Source organism: Mastigoproctus giganteus, chromosome 2 (genome assembly GCF_048544385.1).
Source record: "Mastigoproctus giganteus isolate SK-2022 chromosome 2, ASM4854438v1, whole genome shotgun sequence".
Classification (NCBI taxonomy): domain Eukaryota; kingdom Metazoa; phylum Arthropoda; class Arachnida; order Uropygi; family Thelyphonidae; genus Mastigoproctus; species Mastigoproctus giganteus.
In genome coordinates this window covers 195,127,662-195,148,983 of record NC_143576.1, presented here as the reverse complement: position 1 = coordinate 195,148,983, position 21,322 = coordinate 195,127,662, and the positions used below count along the sequence as shown (strand labels likewise).

At 39.6% G+C, this 21,322-nt stretch overlaps 1 protein-coding gene across 5 annotated transcripts in view; it reads right to left on the bottom strand.

Moving 5' to 3' along the window:
• The window catches only part of LOC150089881 (uncharacterized), a 100,707-nt gene that overhangs the window by 35,629 nt on the left and 43,756 nt on the right, over positions 1–21,322 (bottom strand). The window contains exon 1 of one of the 5 annotated variants that reach the window (XM_090389687.1): positions 2,498–3,100. The exons of the other annotated variants lie outside the window; for them this stretch is intronic. Within the exon in view, the coding sequence (XP_090245813.1) occupies positions 2,498–2,577 (80 nt within the window). The 5' untranslated portion in view covers positions 2,578–3,100. Of the gene's footprint in view, positions 1–2,497; positions 3,101–21,322 lie in introns of those variants that run through there. 5 annotated transcript variants of the gene reach the window in all.

The window sequence follows — 21,322 nt, the reverse complement described above, 5'->3', positions numbered from 1 at the left end:
CTGCGCATGTTCTAAGGTTGATCGGTTTGAAGAGTTAAACTAAAACAGGAAGAAAATACTGTAAGGACCGAAGGAATTTCTTTTATTTGCAATATGGCCGAGTTAATCGATCTTGGACAAGGACTGCATCCAAGTTTTTCATCCAACAAATAAAAGCAAACTGACTATCGAACCCACGCTTTAGAGGCGTCGTATACATGACACCTCTTTGATTTCTTGTTCCAATGTGCGACATGCAATGATAGTGCCTTTTTAGCTACAAGAGGTTTGCTAATGATGTCCACAATCTGGATGAATGACTTGGAAAAACGTATTTTCAAATCTGGAGTTCGTGTAATTGATATTTCAGATACTTAATGCTTTTTGACATTTAGAATAAAACAAATATTTCAAAAAACAATTTTTATTATGCGAGGCAATAAAGAGAGATAAACTCTAAGAACAGTACTTTAGAACTGCGAAGGTGCCAAATATTGATTCTGTTTTTAGGGTGAAGGAATGATCAGTCTAATTCCAGTGGTATTTACTGTTGGCAGTAAAATTTTATGGGGTAATAAAGACAGGCAAATTACTGAAATGGTAGAATTAACACTTTCGTGACGTGCAAACTACAAAAGAAGGGATAGATAGATTATATTTCACTGGCGAAGTCTCGCAGCATTTTATTAATGGTTGTTAAAAAACGGCTAGTTGGATCTGCGATAATACCAAACACTGGTTCCAGTCGAGGACAGCGAAATTTAGCCTGTTGAACTCCTGCCACCAGAGTGCACTTGCTATCTTGAAGACAGGGAGACGCTGTTGATTGAAAGAAGTATTTTTAAGACGAATATGACGACACATTACTACAGTAGTGTCTTTGGAATGCTGTCACATTGGTTTAAACTAATTTTTCTTATTTTTCTTTTAATAATATCCAAATAAAAATGTAATGACTTAAACAGCGCATGTGCTGGATGTATAATTAATAATTTTGTGTCATATTTTATTCAGTAAATTCAGCCATTACCGCGCGTTAAACAAAACTCGCCTGTTCCTTTGACATCAAAGACGCCGGCTTCTATCTGAAGAAGGGTAATCAACTCGCTGTTGACTTGTGATCAATCCGAGATTGTCTAAATGTAGAATATAAATAATACGAGAGGAAGTCGTCTCATCACGTGCGCAAGAGGGGCCACTCCAAATGTATCAGAATACGATACTTATCTTGTCTGAGGTTATCTTTAACTCGAAGGTTATTATTTGAAGAAGAATGGCACTCCTTGACAACTAGCCAGTAACGCATGCTCCGTGAAGCGGGAAAATCGGGGTACAAAAATATTCTGGCACGAGGCCCATACGAACACAGTTGAACACCTTTTAGTAAGTGTTGCCAAACGTCAGAATGAAATACAAAGAGAGCGATTTAATGGTAGAGGTCTGGTGGAATGGCCTACCTGGGAAATCCTTTGAAGACGTGCCACAAGCGGAGAAAATTAGATCAGCTGTTGAAGGGACGGTGACAAAGTTTAAGGAAATAATTTGTCGTTGCGTTTCAAGTGATAAATTTGAGTTGGAAAAAGTTATAATGCGATAACTTGTAGAACTATATAGAACTATATTTGTACAATATAAAAATTACGTTAAAAGTAAAACCAAGTTTATCACTAGAATATGAACGCTGGTCTTGCGGTCAACACGGCAATAACAATCGCTGTCGTTCCACACCTTTTAGAAAAGCCTTAATTACAGTCCGATATCGATGGGAGGACCTTTCATCGGTATTTTCACAACCTGGCCGAGTCAACCGGTCTCGGATGAGAGTTGCATGTGTTTCGTCCATTAATTAGCAAATTGTCGAAGAATACACCAATTACAGACTCAACATAATGATGCCTCATAGCTTTAGTTGCTTTGGTGCTTAACACGTGCCTAACAACAACAAGAACAACCACGACTTGGAAAGTGGTGGTGGTCAAGTAATACCGGCACGCCTGCATGTGGTGGTACCTCAAGAGGATCCTCTGGACAAAGAACAACAAGCCAATTATACGGAAAACGTACGATTATTCTCTCCAAAGTCACTTAGAGCATCTGACATACTCTTCCTGAAAATGCAAGAAATTTCTAATCCCCAGATTAGAAATTGTCTGAGACACAACTTAAAGTTGTGTCTCAGACAACGTGGAATTAGATTTGATCTGGAATAAAGCACTCAATGAACTTGTAACTGCCACCTTTCCTGATTATTACGTCACTTCTCAAGGGTGCCACCTATTGACTTTGTTTAATAGGTCAATAAAACATTTTGAGTTTCTTTAAGCAGTAAGACAAATTTTTTACTCTAATTCGTTTATTTCTTTTGAAGTATACCAATAAAATCGTAAAAATTATTTATTAACCCTGTGAAATGACCAGGGAATATCCTTGAGGAGAGGAGGGTGCACCTAGATGAATTGACTACAATGTCTAAAACATAAAATAGTTTCTCTCTAGCAATTAATAATATTTTCATTACCTGGGATACCTTGAAGCATGCGCATGACTGCTCAGATGGTCATAGATCACGGAATGAACACCACTAGTGAAATGATTCATCTTTGATGAAAATAGCCACTGTTGCGAGTAGAAAACTTCCTTCAGTTTAAGTTCCCGCTATCAAAAACCAAAACACCCCAACCGGAAACCACAGCGTAGTTAGAAATGTCTACAGTGGAGTCACAGATGCCTGAATCAGTTAAATTTGGAACATCCCAATGATGTAATCAAAAAAAATCTGGAAACTGGTTCCTATTTCCAGGGCATCCACTTTAATACAAATCACATTTTCCACTTCCTTTTATGCATACGCCTAATTTTCGAAAAAAGAAGAAGCAGTTCCCGTTTAGCAAGGCATGATGGTATCGCTTAACAGCCGCAAGTTATTTGGCCAATGGACATTCGGCTGCTTCTCGACATCGCTAACACACCTGTCCCCTTCCTCATATAGTTACCAGATGTTGTTGCCAGGCAAGTTAGACGCGTATACAGCCGAAGTACGTGCTGCTGATTAGAGAAACGTGCCACGATGGTGCAGCTGACGGAAGACGAGTCGGGAGGAGTGATCGACACTGTTTTGGCCTTTCCCTGACGGACCTCGACGCTGGAGTAACAGGGTAGCGATTGTATATTTACGGAGTATTTTCGTTTTGCTGCCACCCCGAGTGTTGCCAAGTTGTAACAACCCTATATATAGACCTTTAATTAAATATAGAATTAGGTGGGGAGTCGCTGATGCGTGTCTACCTGCAAATAATCTGCTGTGGTTGCTTTTATAGACAAGGCACTCTCTCTTACGGTAATGATTTTTTCCCTCCCTCCCCCTTCCAAGAGGGGTAATTACTCGGTAATATTTTGGCAGGTTTTAAGCTCCGGTGGTCTTCCAGGCTGTAAATATTAGTTCAACGACGCAGTCGGGTGGAAACTCCTTGACAGCGTCTTTGATGGGTTCGCACGTAATTTTTAGAAGATTTCTTTCACGCCAGGTTATTGGGTTTACCTTCGATCTTCGAGTCTTTAATCTGAGAAGGCTTCTCCAATATTTGCTGAAACTTGGAGATGCAGTGTTTAGTGATCAAGGCACCGTGACATGGAGCTGTTTGTTTTAGCCGTTGTTATTAGAGCCCGTGACACGAGGTTTGATCAGAGTATTAGACGAGGTGAAATGAGGCATTAGCCATCCAGAGGATTCATTAGACAACGCAACTTAGGTTAAGTTGTCCGATGATTACGATGTTTAATCATTTGATTTAATCAATTTGTTTTATTATAAATACGCAAAATAAACAAGCTTGCATATGTTTATTTTACGCATTTGTTCATCTTGAAAATATTGAGGCAATAAACCTGCCCTTCCAATGTTATTCACCCCTGAATGCGTTGAGTGGAATTGATCATAACTTTGGGGAATATTTCTTCGTTATATCCCAGCAGTTCCTTCAAGAATATTCACACACATGCGTCTTAAATTCTTAAGTAATTCTTGACTTAGTTACTGCTCTTGAGGTATCCCTATAAGAAGAAGACGTCAGGTGCAGTAAGATGAGAGAAAAGAGGCGGCCATGGCACATCTCCAAAGTGAGAAACGATTAGGTCTGGAGGAATTTCCAGTGAAAGATTCGTACTCGCTGTTGCTATATCAAATGTTGCTCCATCTTGTTGATACCATTTCTCGCCCTCCATAATAAACTGATCTCTCTATCCTGTTTGCACGAACTCACTAAAAACAGAGACTCCTGTTGCGCGTGCGCAGGAGAAAAACACTTAACAAAATACTTCAGTTCCTTCTGACGAATCCTGCAGTATGAACGGATAACGGGGGCTTTGGGGTAACACTGGATGGTCTCAGAGAATGGCGCAACCCTAATTTTTTAAATTTTCTTTTTGAAGCAGGAGAAATGATAAATACAAAGTTGTCATCGGTGAGTGATAAACTACAGGCAGTGGACATAAAAATAGAAACTCTAACGGAACATCATCCGGTTCTGTGTTTCCAAGCTTACTTATATAACGTACCCCCAGGGTTCAGTGCTGGCCCATTGCTGTTTTCTGTATTTATTAATGATATTGATGAGGCTATATCAGGCTTAATGTCTAAGTTTGCAGATGATACAAAGGTTGGCAGGGCGGTTAACGACAGTATGCTACTACAACAAGATCTAGATAAGTTAGGCAGATCGGCTGAGAAATGGCAATTGAAGTTTAACATTGAAAAAATCAAGGTACTGCAAATGGGTAGCGATAGTCTCAGAATAACGTATCGACTGTGGAGCACTACACTCAGGGTAGTGGAAAATGAAAAGGACCTGGGAGTAATTGTGCAGTCTGATTTCTCTGAGCAGTGTAGACAGACTGCCTGGACAGCTCACGGGATTTTGTCAACGATATACAGGGATTTTGTTAGCAGGGATAAGGAGGCAATTATAAGGCAATGGTCAGGCCACATCTTGAGTACTGCGTACAGCTCTAGAGGCCTCATTTTAGGAAGGATGTAGAGCTGCTGGAACGGAGACAAAGAAGAGCAACGAGATTGGCGAGGGGAACAAAGGGGCGCACTTACCTAGAAAGGCTTCAGTTCTTCAAATTGCAGCGTCTGGAGAGTAGATACCTACTCTCCAGACAATCAAATCAAATCCCCTACAGCGAGGGGATTTGATTGAGGTGTTTAAGGCTTTGAATGGATTGAGCAAGCTCAATGCAGATAGGATTCTTCCTCTTGCAGAGATAATGCCTCATGTATGTGCATATTCTGAGCAAGAGGAAGAATAGGCATAAATTCAAATTGGGGAAGGATGGTTGCTGAATAGATGTGCGGAAGTTTTCCATTCGGCCAACGGGTGGTTGATTGCTGGAACAAACTTCCATCCGTCCTTGTAGAAATGGATAGATAATTCAAGGAAGTACTAGAAAAACTATTGGAAGGGATGAATAGGTGAAATGGTAAATGGGAAAATTACCTGAAAAAGTAGTTAGCTACTCGCTGAATGAATTTACAAATCTGCTCTGTTTAATTCAGAATGACCTCCATCCTTACCGATAACGATCATTATGATATAAGTGGAATTGACCTCTGTGAAAAAACTCAAAAATTTTCGTTTTGTTCCACCTACTGAGAGAGATTTACTTCGAAATGCTTTCATTCTCCATGATCCATTCGTCCATTAGTCCATGACCCAAACAGGACTGATACCTTCCCGAATAATCAGTGGCGCTACGCCATCCCATATCATATTTCCTATTTGAGAATTTAACTGATCTTACCAGTAATGGTTACCAGTATCGAAAGAAGTATTTCAAATTTGAAACGAATTGAAATCTCGTATCTTTGGTCCACAATGTCAGAGAAGAAAATCTCGTCATTGGCAAAGTTTTTATTATTTTTTTAAATTATTTCCTTTCGCTATATTATACCAAAACATGTTTTTTTATAAAGTGGAACAGAGCAGCAATAGAACAACTAGTCTCTGGCACTTTTTATCCTGGATCCAGCACGCAAGCATGTGCTGGTCAACAAATTGTTGGAAATGCAACGTTTGTGTTTGTAATCCACAACAAATAGTAGATTTATGCTCCTCACGATACGGACAACTTCTTATTACTTAAGAATTGAACCATTTTTACGATTTCTGAAGAATGAATGTCCCGTTGTTTACGTTGATCATAAAACGGTCTGTCTATTGAGGGTGGGAGGGGCGCGCGAGATGAACATATGACGTACTCAACTTTCACCGTTACTCAGATGTCATAAAACTTGCTTGTAAAAGGGCGAGCTCCGTTTTCATTTTCTTCAGTTTGGTCTATGATCACGGTCCTGCTCGACCTCTTTTTACGAAGCTCGTAAAGCCCCTTTGTTGTCGTAGATTTACGGAGAGCAACAAGATTATCTTGCTAGAGTGAAATATAAAGATATTTCCTCTTTCGGTTTCCTCCATTACGATGCTTTTTATTTCTCTCTCTCTCTCTCTCTCTCTCTCTCTCTCTCTCTCTCTCTCTCTCTCTCTCTCTCTGTCGATTTTCTTCTTCTGTTACCGAAATGAAAGAATTCGTGTTTAAACAATTTTTATTTAAAGCAGAGAAATCTTTCTGTTAGGAAAAACCACATAACCTTCGCTCGAGACTGTGGGGCACCCAACTCGACAAGAAAAATGTCTACAAAATTCCCATCCAGATGAGAATCTAAAGCAGGTCTTTTCCAGCCGGTGTGGACAACAGATTCTTATAATCGTTCACATAGGGCTAATGTGCAGTTTCAGGGCGAAGAGGGCTGTCAGCCGAAGGAGATTTACTAAAGGATGCACGAAGTGTATTTCATCAACAATAGTAGATTGTTGTAAGAAATTCTTTGAGAGTCGACACCTAACTGAGAACATGCATTCATCGGACCCTTTGGATATGGCCAAAATGTGGTCTAATATTATTACTGTAGAAGTAGAAATGCATACCACCAGAAGACTTTCCGCATACCAAAATGCTTATAAAATGGAATGGGAGAACTTGATTTTTCGGAATTACGACCAACAGTTCCAATCTGAATCAGAAGAAGCAGTACCACACGTCATAATAGTCGTGATCTCATTATCAGAGCAAAGCATGTCAATCATTCACATAACTCAAATCATATATTATAAGTTCTCTCCACAAAGGAATATAAAATTTCGGATTCTCAGCATTCCGTAGCTAACTTATTCGCTGTATGATTGCTTTCGCCTCAAAGGTGGTACTTGTGCATATGTCCGTTCTGATATTCCCTGTCAGATACTTGGTAATTTGGAATCTCCTCTTTTCGATCTTTTCTGGCTTAAAATCTCTCTACCTCATTGTGTCAAATTCATCTGTTGTCTGTACCGTTCTCTCAACTCCAATAATCACTTGCAGCTCTTTGACCTCCTCTCTTTGCACCTTGACGACTTTCTCCAGTCCAACTTTCCTAACAGTGAGGTAATTTTCCTTGATGATTTTAATGTTCACAACTCCAGCTTGCTTCCGTTTTCTAGTCACACTAGTTTTCTAGTTTCATTTTCTACCTACACCAAAGTTCGCAACAATTGTAAAGCAGTTATTAATCAGTCCAAACTAGATGTTGAACAGGCTAAGAGTAGAAAACTTGCTTCTTGCCCTAATGGTAGCCGACCATTCTGGTCTCTTGCCAAAGCTATTGGCCGCAACTTTTGCCCATCTCTGCTCCCACCTCTGTTAAAACCAGATGGTTCTGTTGTCACTTCTGAAAAGGATAAAGCTGACCTCCTAGCATCCCATTTTTCTTCCAACTCACGTATTAATGATCTTAGTAAAACACCTCCCACCATTCCTAGCACGCTCCATTCAATGCCTCCTGTGGTCTTCCGTCAAAAGGATATCAGAAGGATTTTGACGAATTTTGATGCTAAGAAATCTCTAGGTCCCGATGGTATTTCTCCAATTGTTCTCAAAACCTGTGCTCCTGAACTTACTCCAGTTCTTTGCCGTCTTTTTTCACTTTTCCAAAGGTGTTTTTCCTTCTGCTTGGAAATTTGCTCATATCCAGCCAGTTCCTAAAAAGGGTGACAAATCCATCCCATCCAATTATCGTCACATTGCAATTACTTCTACTCTTTCTAAAGTAATGGAGAAATCAATTAACCGCCAACTCTTAAACTACCTAGAAACCTTCGTCTGATCAACGATCGCCAGTATGGATTCCATCAGCGTTAATCTATTGGTGATATTCGGGCTTATGTTTCCCATTTATGGACAAATTAAATGGAAAAGTTCGGTGAAACACAAGTAATTGCTCTTGACATCTCAAAGGCTTTCGATCGTGTTTGGCATAAAGATCTTCTAAACGAGCTTCCATCTTATGGTTTGCCAACTGTTTTTTGCAATTGGTTATTCAGTTTTCTCTTTGATCGCTGACCGAAGGTGATGGTAGATAGCTCTCTGTCTTCTAACTTCTCCACTAACGCTGGTGTCCGCCAAAGTTCAGTTTTTTCCCCCACTCTTTTCCTCTTGTATATTAATGACCTTCTTCCATTGAGTGGAAATCCTATCCATAGTTTTTCCGATGATAGCACATGCATTTAACTTTCCATTTTGAGAAACTTTGTCCTGCTAAATCAGCTTCAACTTCTCGAATATTCACTACTAATTCCTTAAATGGGGCAAATCCATAGTTTGAGGATTACCCTGACTTCTAATCTCTCTTGGCACAAGCACATTACAAATATTGCTTCCTTTCCATCTAAAAAACTTTGTTTTCTCTTTTGCTCTCGGCGTTACTTTTCTTCCAAATAGCTGCTCACTCTGTATAAATCGCAAATCCGCATTGCCATGGAATATTGTTTCCACATCTGGGGTGGTGCCCCAAAAACCTCTCTCAGGCTTCTTGATTCCATTCAGAAGAGAGAGAGTTAGGTTAATTAATGATTCATCTCTAACAGAGTCTCTCCACTCGCTCTCTCATAGACGCACTGTTTCTGCTGCATGCCTCTTCTACAGATACTTCCATGGGCACTGTTCTTCTGAATTGGCTTCTATAATTCCCGCTCTCTTTGTCATTTGGGATATTGTTCTTCCATTGTCATTTGGGATATTGTTCTTGCATTCCTGACATTGTATTATGATGTCCACTGTCACTCAGTGACCTTCCGTTCAGCCTGTACAGCATGCTGCACCCATCACTTACCACACACATCCACCTTGCGTAATACTTTACAATTTTGTAGGCGGGGGTGGTTTGACTCGTTCAACACCATCTTTGTACAACTTCACCACAGTGGACCGTGAGCAACCGATAAGATATGGCGTTTCCGATATGGAACCACCCGACGCACGAGCTCCCACAATCATGCCCTTTTGAAACTCCGTCATATCTTTACTACGTCCCATAACTGCTACTTCATCACTTTCACTTGCGCGACTGGATGCAGATTATCACTTCTCTAGTGTAGGAAGCTGTTTGGCTTTTTCTGCGAGCTATGCGGAATAGTCCATTATTAAAGGGTTGGTCATAATTCTATGATTACTGAGTGTATATAATTGGATTTCTGAAGCTTCAATGATAACATATCAGATATATGGAGAGAGAGAGAGAGATAGAGAGAGAGATTCGTAGCCTCTGATTTCTTAAACAAACGCCAATCTCAACAGCTGATTTAATCTAAAGAAAGGGAACTTTATAATGGCCTTCAGTGAATAATTTCAGTTCAACAATACCTTAAATAAATATGATTCAGTACAAACACAAACGCGCGCGCACATTTGGGGATGAAAAGATCAAATAGCTGTGTTTGCCTCCCACTCAAGCTTTACTCGTTGAACTTAGCGACACCATTCTATTGACAATGACAAGTTAATCTCATTTCAAGTAGTCTCCACTCCCCTGTTTATGCGCACAACCACTGCTGTCCTAATATATACGTCGGCTGCAACGGACTTCGTGTACTACATTCTGTTCGGGTTTTATAACCACGTGACACTAAGTAATTGAAACATTTGGAAGGGTTACGTGTTGCGCAGGGAAATAAATTTCGATGGTAATTTTCTGTGACGAGAGCTACCACGGTGTTGGTTTTGGCATCTAGCACTCAGAAGCTCTTTTCGAATAAGGGCTTTGCTAGAATGCAATTCGGGTCGATTTATCGCGTTTGTGTAGCCTGAACAGAACAACTCTAAGGTGATATCCCCCCCTCTGCTAACCTACAGTAGTTTGAATTAGACAATGTAATAAAGATACCTCACGTAGATAGATAATGTGTTTAGAATGCGCTCCTTTGTTGATGGCTGAAAATGAAGCGCAAGTCACTGCTGCTCTTTAGGGAGTTTTGATATAGGGAATTCAGCGGGTTTACACAAACAGAGAAGCTATTTTGTAATTGATCTCAGAGCTCCATAACATCGTTTTCAACATCCATCGATGGCGACTACTCTTCGCCCTTTGAGTTGGACGTTTCTGAAAACAGCAACACGGTTATTCGATGTTTTATTTCGCCCTTTTGTGTTTCTGAATCTCTGAAACGCTTCAGATTGCATTATAATTCCAGAAGAAGCCAAGAACATGCCAAGCCTTATCACCGAGATTTCTCTACCTGAAAGGAGTGTATGTTTTGTGCTTAAAGCAATATTCACTCATGAAAATGCTTTGCATATCAACGTGAAGTATAGTGTCTATGAACAGCAGTACAAGCCACCTATGCCGCTGTAGGGAGTAGAGTCGGTGGCGGCAGTTGTTATCTTGGTGAACACTAAGCTATGCTCCTTGCACTTTTGCTTTGAGTGGGCTTGACTGGTGGTGGAGAAGCAGAAGTCAGTGCACGTCTCATCACATTCTAAATGTATTCAGTGGGCGAAAATATGTTGACTGTGCAGACCAAGGAAGAATTTCCACATTTGTTAGGATATGAGAGCCATAGATGAATGGGCATTGTCCTGCTAGAAAACAGTGTTTGAAATGAAGCGTAGAAATGGCAGAAGCACTGCTCTTAGAATAATTTCAACATAATGTTTTGCTGTAAAAGCAGGTAGTGTCAATAACGATGTGAAGTGAACGCCCGTTGAAACTAATGGCTGTCCATATCACGGCCCAGTATGCCGTTCATTGATACAGGATTAATTGCTTCCTACCCGATACTGTCTCCAGACGCTCATACAGCAGTCACTGGATCCAAAACAGAAATTTGATTCGTCCCAAAAGACAACATGATACCATCCTTGTCCCCAAGCATTTCTCATTGAACACTACAGAGGACGATAGAGATAGAATGGGGCCAGGGGCAGACGAGGCAACGGACAGCGTGAACGCAAGCCAATTCTCACAGTGGTCTGATAACTGTGCTCCCCAACACAAGGCGCCAACAGAGATGGTGTTACGACGTTGGAAACCAGGTGGTGGACTGTGACAGATGTTTCCTGTCGTTAGTCGGCAGATCCGTAGATCCTCCTGTTCTGTTGTTCTTCTTCTGATGACACCAGAGCCATGGAAACTACTATGAGTACCTTCCTGTACACATTGGTACCAAAGCGTCTAGCTGTCGGGTCGAATGGCCATTTGCGGTGTTGACTATCTATCTTCGACAACCCAATGATCTGACCCCTTTTAAAGTTTGTCAGTTGTACATAATGCTGCCTTACTTTTGTTAAATATGCTGCTTATTCTTAGACGACTATCTTGCCCGTTTTGTTTTTGCACCACCTTCAGATTACTACATCAGGGAGGTAATGGATACGTTATTGGACGTTGTGCTGCCCCAGTCAGCTTTAAGTGCTAGTTATTTACGTCCATACATGTTACAATCATGAATGTGAATTTTTTAAGTTGAATCCATCATTTTTTCTAGATGAGGAAATTTTAATGATGAACATTGTATTTTCTTTAAAGAATCGCGTAGAGAATGAATACGATTGAACTGTGGTACGCTTTTAAAACATTAATCACAGATGCCTTGAATGCCTATATACCATTAAAAAAATACTCCACGAGGAGGGTTCCAAGTTGGATGAATAGTGAAATTGCCACATTACTTGAGCAGAAAAAGGTGGCATGGAAAGGTTACAGAACAATACAAAGTACTGAAGCCTATAACAGCTACAAGGTGATGTGTAATAGAGCCACAGAAAAGGTTCGACAGGCAAAGGCAGTTTATGAGAAATCACTAGCAAACAGAGAAAAGAGGGGGGATGAAGAATTCTTCACATATATAAATGCCAAGAAGAGCAGGACAAACCAGATCGGACCTTTATGTAAGGGAAAGGGGATAGTAATAAATACACCAGCTGCCGTTGCAGATGAACTCAACAGTTATTTTGCATCGATATTTACAAATGAAAAGCCTTTTGTGGCAATGGGAAATTGTGGGAGCGAAGTTAAAAAATATGTAATTAATGATATTGAAATTTCGCAAGATTATTTAATGAAAAAACTTTCGAGCCTACAGACCAGTAAGGCTCCTGGAGTTGATGGAATATACCCTATAATCTTAAGAGAGGCGGCAAGCGAGTGCATTGAACCATTGAGGCTAATTATGCGAGCATCATTAGACTCTGGGGAGATTCCCTTGGATTGGAAAAGTGCAAATGTATCTCCCATACATAAGGGTGGCTCTAAAAGTGAAGTTGGAAATTATCGACGTGTCAGTCTGACTTCAGTAGTAGGGAAAATCATGGAGGCAATGATCAAGGGTGGAATTCAGGATCATTTGGATCGAATTGAAATTCTCAAGGATACTCAGCATGGTTTCGTAAAGGGAAAATCATGTTTAACAAATCTGGTTCGCTATTTCGAAAGGGTCACTCACGAGCTGGATTTAGGGAATAATTTCGACATTGTTTATTTAGATTTCAGCAAAGCTTTTGACTCAGTCCCACATGAGCGGTTGCTTTATAAGCTGGAACAGGTTGGAATCACTGGGAAAATCCTTAGATGGATAGAAGGATGGCTTCAGGGCAGGAGGCAGAGGGTTGTGATAAATGGCTATTCCTCAGATTGGGTTGATGTAAGAAGTGGGGTTCCCCAAGGATCAGTATTAGGACCACTGTTGTTTTTAATTTTCATAAACGACATTGATGAAGGGATAGAGGGCGTGATGTCTAAATTTGCAGATGATGTTAAAATTGGGAGAGTAGTTAATGATCACTGTCAAGCTGAGCTTCTTCAGAGAGACCTAGATAGACTTCAGGAATGGTCAGAAAAATGGCAGCTGTGCTTTAATCCAACAAAGTGTAAGGTATTACACCTGGGAAACAGTAATCCCAAAAAACTTATTCACTTGGTGGAGTTCAACTAAAGCCAGTACTGGAGGAAAGGGACTTGGGTGTTACGATACGGTCAGACATGAAATTCTCTGAGCATTGTAAACAGGTTGCAAGGAAGGCCCATGGTGTCCTATCAATGATCTATCGAACTTTTGCAAGTAGAGATAGGGACGTGATAATCCCATTATATAAGGCTTATGTTAGACCACACTTGGAATACTGTGTTCAAGTATGGAGACCGCACCTGAAGAAAGACATCGAGCTTCTTGAAAGGGTGCAAAGAAGGGTAACTCGCCTGGTGAGATCGGCAAAAGGGCGTCCTTATGAAGAAAGACTTCGAATATGTGGGTTGCAGAGTTTGGAAACTAGACACCTTAGAGGAGATTTGATTGAGGTGTTTAAGGCTCTGAGAGGCATCAGTAAAATGAATGAGGACAAAATTTTCAAGATTATAAATGATGCTAGAACTAGGGGACATAAATTCAAGTTACGGGGGGAAATGTTTAGATTGGATTGCAGGAAGTTCTATTTTAGCCAGCGAGTTATAAATTACTGGAATAAGTTGCCTTCATGGGTGGTAGAGGCCGAGAGTTTGGGGAAATTCAAAGGTCATCTGGATAGTACTTTCGGGTAAGGGAAGCACATAGGATGATAGGTTTAATTTCCTTTTTATTTATTTTTTATTTTATTAATTATTATTATTTACTTATTTATTTTTATTTTTTTGTTTTTATCATTGTTTTGTTCGGATTTATTTTTTTTTATTTTTTATTTTTTTTTGGCTGGTGCAGCATAAGCCATAGGCTTTCTTGCACCATGCGGCCGTTACTAATACTAATACTAATACTAATGCCTCATTTCGTTCGCTTTCTCTTTCACAGGTCAGATGTTGCCAGCTATAGAGAGACAGAGAGAATCGCAAGCTGCTATAAATAAAATAAAGACATGTACCACATATAACGGATATCGGATCTCGGTACAGAAGACAGCAGCAATACACTTCTATAGAAAATGCAGGATGCACTCCGATCCCGAATTATGAATAGGTAGCCCAGCAACCCCGTTTAAACATAGTGTCCAACTTCTTGGACTAATCATGGATGATAAACTAAATTTCCTCGATCACATAAAATACTTACGTAATGTCTGTAATATAAGGGCGATAATAAGATTTAGGTTAACTGTGGAGTTCCCATCTATAACTGTTAGAAAGAGTGAATTAAAAGGGCCAGATCCTATCCATCATACCGCATTGCGTATTGTTTCAGGAGCCTTTCGAACGTCACCAGTACAAAGTTTATACACCGAAACCCATGAAACTCCTCTTATTCTTCACAGACAGTTTCTTCTACTGAATTACGCTGCAAAAATTCGAAACATACCTGATCATCCAATACGACAAATCTACATAATCCAAGTGTGAAATGTTACCTAGACATAAACCAAAAATTTGAAAACCAGCCAGTATCCGACTAGAACGTTCACTTGAGGGACAGAATGTAAAAATGGACATGGACAGAATCCTCCGAGATGATTCCACATCCCACTCTCCATTGGAAGTCAGTTTCTCTGACTATGATATGGATCTCATGCAATCGAAAATATCTCAATCAATATATCAGAGAGTTACCTTCTGCACACTTGAAGAAATAATCCAACTAAGTGCATCTATACACTGATGGATCTAAAACACAGACAGATACGTAGCAGCTCAGTATTCCTACCAAATGATACACTTTCTCAGTTTCTTCCACTTGAATACGTTACATATACTGTTGAACTGTTTGCCATACTGCTAGCTTTGAAGCACATTGATTCATATTACATTGCAAACAAGTATAATTTTAAAAGGCTCTTTTAAGTGCCACCTTTTAACGAGAGGATCACTCCTTCAACCAGCACGTAAGAAAAACTCGTCTCTATTCATCTCGCCTTGCGATAGACAGCAACTAGTGAGATTGTGATGGATTCCGGGACTTTCTGGAATTCCAGGAAATGAGCAAGGTGACTAAGCTGCAAAGAAACCCCATCGAATGCCTTTATAATAAACAACCAGGTACCACATATAGTGATTATATCCCTGTTATTAGACAAATCAGCGAAACAGAGTGGATTAAAATATGGAAAAACCAAACAAATAATAAATTGCATGAGATAAAACAATGCAAATCATCAAGCCTTCGCTCAAAGAAACATGAAGTAATCATTCTTTCCAGGCTACGTACTGGGCATACATACCTGACACACATTATTCTTCTGATGAAAGATGATCCACCCCAGGGTCACAGATGCCAATCTCGACAGCCAGTAAAGTATATTTTCATAGAATGTCCACTTTATCATAATGCTCGACAAACAGTTTTTCAATCATGTATTGTCAGCAAGATCACAAGACTACCTCCCCCCCCACCCCCCACAACACTGCAGACAGTTTTAGGAGATAAATCAAACATTTCGAATTAAAACATGTCGAACTATTTCAAACATAATTCAAACTTCTTCACGCACACCATCCTATCAAATTTGGAATTCAGAAGGAATTACGTTGGATCTTGCTGTAACTAAGTTCTTTCAGTTTAATTTCATAATTTAAGCTCTGTTATATTTACAGTAAAACCATCGATTTCATGTACCTCTATTTAACGGATTACCTCCATTTAATGAAAAACGTGACTGACACCAGAGTGTATTCTGAGGTGCTGATGAAATAGAGGACACCGGGAACTGAGTCACGAGCAAGCAAGCATCCCGATCTGCTTGTGAATGATTTCACTATTATGTGGTTAACTGTTCTTCTGTGCCCCGTTGCTCTAGCATCACCTCACTTACCAGTATGTCATCATGGCTTAAAAAACTGGCAAAAGTGAAGGTGTGTCCATCTGAGGGTTGAGCAGAAATTAAGGCTGTGGCACAAGATAAAGATATAATTTATGCAACTTTTGAAAAACAGAAATTAGCTCATGCGTACGTGAAAATTAGTATATCTTAAACCTTAATAAAATTACGATATTACTGAACTTAACATTTTATTCAAAGAACGAATTTGACTTCCATATTCACTTTTGAAATTTATGGAAAAAAAGTTGTTTATTTATAGTTTTTTTGAGACGTACATGGAGATTGTGAATCTCGCCATCCAGTCTTAATAATTGCCAAAAGGAAGCATTTATGATTTTTTTTTTTTTTTTGTAGTAGATAGCTGTTTAGAGTGAAGTGTCCAAAGAGGGGCCAATTAGACTCATATTCCAGCCTAGGAATGATGAACGCCAAATGCAAAGTTTTGTAGAGTGATACTGATCTTAATAAAAAGTAAAAAGAGGAACCCTATCGACCATCTTCAGTCTGTTGGCTTTTATCCTCAAGGATTTCGTAAGTTTAGTATCAAATATTAATCCCAGATCTTTATGAGGTCTGACAACTGGGACAGGCATCCCATGTAAACAATAATTACAGTCTTCTGTGGATTTAGAGCCAAGCCAAATTTATCTATAAGTACACGAATAACTTCATGAGCTTACGATTAAACTGGTCACAGAATGCGCTATTAGACACGGAAGGTTGGATGGTCGTTAGAATCTTAATATCATCTGCGTATGTGTATAAGTCATCCCTGACCTCAGAGAACGGGATCATCATTGCGGTAAAGAGGAGTCCGGATAAGACGCGACCTTGTGGAACTCCTGCATGAATTAGTAGTTGAAGGATGTAACTGTCTCTATGCAAATAAATGGAATGACATGTTAGTAGGGACTACAGGAACTTCAGCAAGTTTCCCTTTATTTGGAAGGCCGTTGCAGCAGACGCAGTATGGAATGTGCATTCAGACTATCGAAAGCGGCCTTTATATCAGCATATATTATTGAAATGTCATTTGTGGCTTGGAAAGCGTTCAGTATCGTAGTTTGCACTGTAAAGAGGTTCGTAATGGTTCGATATAAACAAAGGCAGGAACGTTTAGGAGCCCCCATTGGCTGCGATCCTGTGTATTGCACTTCACTAAATATGCGCTACTGGTGTTCAAGGTTCCTGGTGGTACTGAAGCTTACCTTTCCAGGATAGCCATTCGTAATTCATGTAATGGTTTAGGAAGTTGTTGACAACTCGATGTTTGTCTACACGTAGCATCCGATCCTCACTAGCCACCTTCATTCTAGAAGGAACCTTGCCATCCATTAAGTCTGAGATAGGATTGAAGAATTTCATCCCTGTATCTCACGGTAGTGACCATTCCCTTCTCGATATTTTGTCTGTCGAGATTGTCAGCCACCTTCTCCATAGTGATCTGTTTTCCGATGTTTTTTGTTTGGCTCTCTCTCTCTCTCTCTCTCTCTCTCTCTCTCTCTCTCTCTCTCTCTCTCTCTCTCAGACTCAGATGAAGATACATCTAGAATCGAATCCAGTTCTAGACTGAATTTGAACATCACATTGGACCATTTCTTTATTATCATTTATCTTTTTCCTTTTCGATTACAGAAACAGAGATCATGAGTAATCTTGGATACTACAGTTTGGCGAGAAATATTGTCCTAAGGTTTCTGGAATATCAAAGCGGGTTTGACGTGCTGCCTTCTCCCTGTATCGTCTGATAGCTGGTCTGATGACTGCTTGTGTAGGGGAAAATAGACTTGACAAAGCTTTTCAAGATACTTCTCCTGTTTCCTTGGATAGTTTCACAATCGGCATATCATATTTGTTGGAACATTCAGGACCATCAGTACCTCGACCTGTGATTATCCCATTTCCATTGTGCGGACCGCTCTCAACCACTTTGAATTATTCATACGCTTCGCAGTTTACACACATAATTATTCATACGTAAACACTTCGCTTGCTTGGTATACGTGAACGATTAAACTGAGTGACGTATATTTAGGCCACTCTATTTAAAAACACTTACAGTTGCAAATAATAACGAATGCGCATGTGTTTATTTGATACAATTCCCCAATTTTAGCTAGATTTACAAGGATATGTGTTCAGACGGGACTGTACCTTAACCTTTGATCACCAGTGTGTACAGGCAACTTGATTCCAAGATATTTTTCTTTCTATGGTGCGCCATATATTTAATTATTTGTAGTAATGCATAATTTCAAAATATACGATAAACAGTAAGGTGGTTCCAAGGAAGAACCCCAGGAAACTCTCAAAGACATTGCAGAAGGAGTATAATCTGCATCTTGAGAACTCTTGCTCTCGTCTGTAGCACGGTTGGTATAATCACCTTCCACTCCACATTGGGTGAAAGAGGCTCTGGTTCGAATCCTAGTAATGACCAGAAGAATTTTTAAGGGCTCTTTTCACAAATTGGCTGAATCAGTTGATCTCAAGGGAGGGTAACGCTGTTTTTTCTTCAGGAAACTCGGGATCTTCGTCAAACGAACAGGCAAATCGCCCACAGAAGACATGCAATTCACAAACCTAATATATGTGGAGTAATATAGTCTAAGTCTTTGAGGCGCCTAAACCCTACAACAACAATTCTTTCTCCAGATGAAATTGCGCATGTATTGATTTGTTGAGGTTTTTTGAAAATTGTTTTTTTTAATTTATGCGTAAATTTATATTCTTAACCACGACTGGTAAATGCAAATTTAATCGTATATCTTTTTAATGTTCACTTTTATTTCTGACGCAATGAAGAACAGCAGCTAATGCCTTCAGGTAAGTTTAATTAACTTTCTAAATACCCAAAGGCATAATGCAGTATTTCAACTGATTTATCACAAGTCTCCGTTGCTCTGGATGCGAATACGATAAGAGTAATACTAGAGTAGCTAAAGTCCCTTAAGAAGACATCAATTTCCAAGCTAAATTGAAATTTCGAGTACTCCAGGCGATGTCTCTAGATATCGAATTTAAAATAAGGGTACATAAACTGGGAGACATCCGATTTCCAGTTTTTGGTTAGGCAATTTAGTTTGGCGAAGCTGTTCGAAGCTGAAACTCCATCTCAAGGATATTGAATTAGAAACTCAATTGCTGGAAAGAAAAATCGTTAATCTCCTGGCTCGAATTAACCAAGAGCAAATTTTTCATAGCTGAAACTTCAACTCTAAGTGAGAGAATTTTCTGGAAAACGGTGCGGGTGATCACTGAGAAGCGTAGCTAGTTGACAACTGACAGTGTCTAAACACGTTTCTTAATTCAAATTCAAAGAAAAAGGTTCGTTATACTGTATTTGCAGCCTACGCAGTGTATCTCATCGTATTTTAATTTAATGTGTAATTTTATTAGAACGATTTTTTTAATAACTTTAACAGATGAGTTAGGGTAGCAAGAATTCCTTCGTGACTGTAGCGTATCCATCCCTGAATGGGTTCTTCCAACAGGATAATGCACCATATCACAAGTAAAGAATTGTACAAAGCCGATTCCAGGAATATCAGAGTGAATTCAGCTCACCGCGGTGGCCTCTTCACTCATCAGATCTCAATCCAATTAAGCACTAGCGGGATGAGGGAGAAACGATCTCTTCGGAGCAAAGATCCGCAAACCATCCACTTGCGATAACTATGGGAGGCATTGGAGTCAACCAGCATCAGTGTGGCAGCTTTCAACACCTTGTTGAGTCCACACCACGAAGAATCCAGGCTGTTCTAAGGGCTAAAGGGAGAACTAATCGCTGTTAGGTAGGTGTACACTAATAAAATGGCTGTTGCAGAAGATAGCGCACTCTAATGGATATTTACACAGAATATTTGCTCTGTATATAGACCAGATAGGTCTGTACATAGAGGAAATCTTCCATAAATAAAGAGAAGTTTAATATTAATGAATAAAATGCAGACATTTACCCTTCCACTTACCTATAATTGCATTTAGATATACTTAAACAAACAATTCTAGAGAATTCATTAGAATGATGTTAAGTAAATGAGCAAATAAAACAAGAAGACATAAAATAATTATAAAATATTGAAACTCAGGAGTAATTAAAACGCTTCACCAAATACATAATGACAAAAATAAACAATAAATATATTCCACCGTATAATGCTTGCAGTGGGATCTGTCTCATTAAAAAGACAGAAGAAATCAAAAAATATATAAATATTAGATGGGTGATGCAAGAAAATTCATAACGAATATCACATGGCATTAGTTCTAGAAGATGGAAAAGTGGAGGTATATCGTCCTTGGTGAAGTATTTTTCACTTTCAACATATAATTTCTTGCTTATTTTATTTTTTTTTTTTTTCGGCAGTAACCCTTGAATTTATGTCACCACGAGGAGCCTACCCTACTTCACTTCACTTGTGGGGGGTACACTCCATATCCACGTACTGCAGCTGTCACTCTGTAGTAGTCACATTCCCATTGAAGATAGAACACAGTGGGTAATCATCCAAGGATCGCTGTAAGTAGTTTCTTGAAGAGTTCCCCTGGGTGTGAAGCAACCTTCGGGGAGAAATCCGTCAAACAGAAGAAGTCGATGATAATCGATTAGGAGAGCAGCATGATCAGGCGATAATAGGACAAGAGAGACAGGAAAGCGCAGATAAAGTGGTTCCTTGATGTTTTATAGGAATGATCGGATCGGTACTGAGGTTTGTTTCAATCACAATTCATAATAAAAAGGGCTAGAAAAAGACAAACCAGTTTAGCCATCTTTCATCCCTAATTTTTCGCTTTTCGAATAGTTGCGATGGCAATGGAATGGCTGAAATTATCGCGAGTACCAATACTGTTCAATCTCTGTTTTTATTTCTCATTATAGGATTTTTATCTTAACTTCGAGTATTTTAAGCAATTTTAGGTGTTGCAAATTCCTCGTCGAGTTCAAAGTGGTCCGAACATAAACACTTCAGCATTCTGTCATGCGTGCTACAAGTGTGGAGGATTTTACGACCCTAATGACAGATCAATTAATGGAGTCTCTGCGACAAGAATAGAACTGTGAGAGCATTTTCACGCTTGCTGAACGTAACTGTTGGCTTTATCAGTAGTCCCCATATCACCTCCCTGGTCTCACACTCACGGCACAGTAGGTGACACGTATTGCGAGTGTTGGCAGGTTTATTAATTATCGACCACGTCTGTTATCTGTAAACTTCTTATCGCCACAGAGCAAGCATCA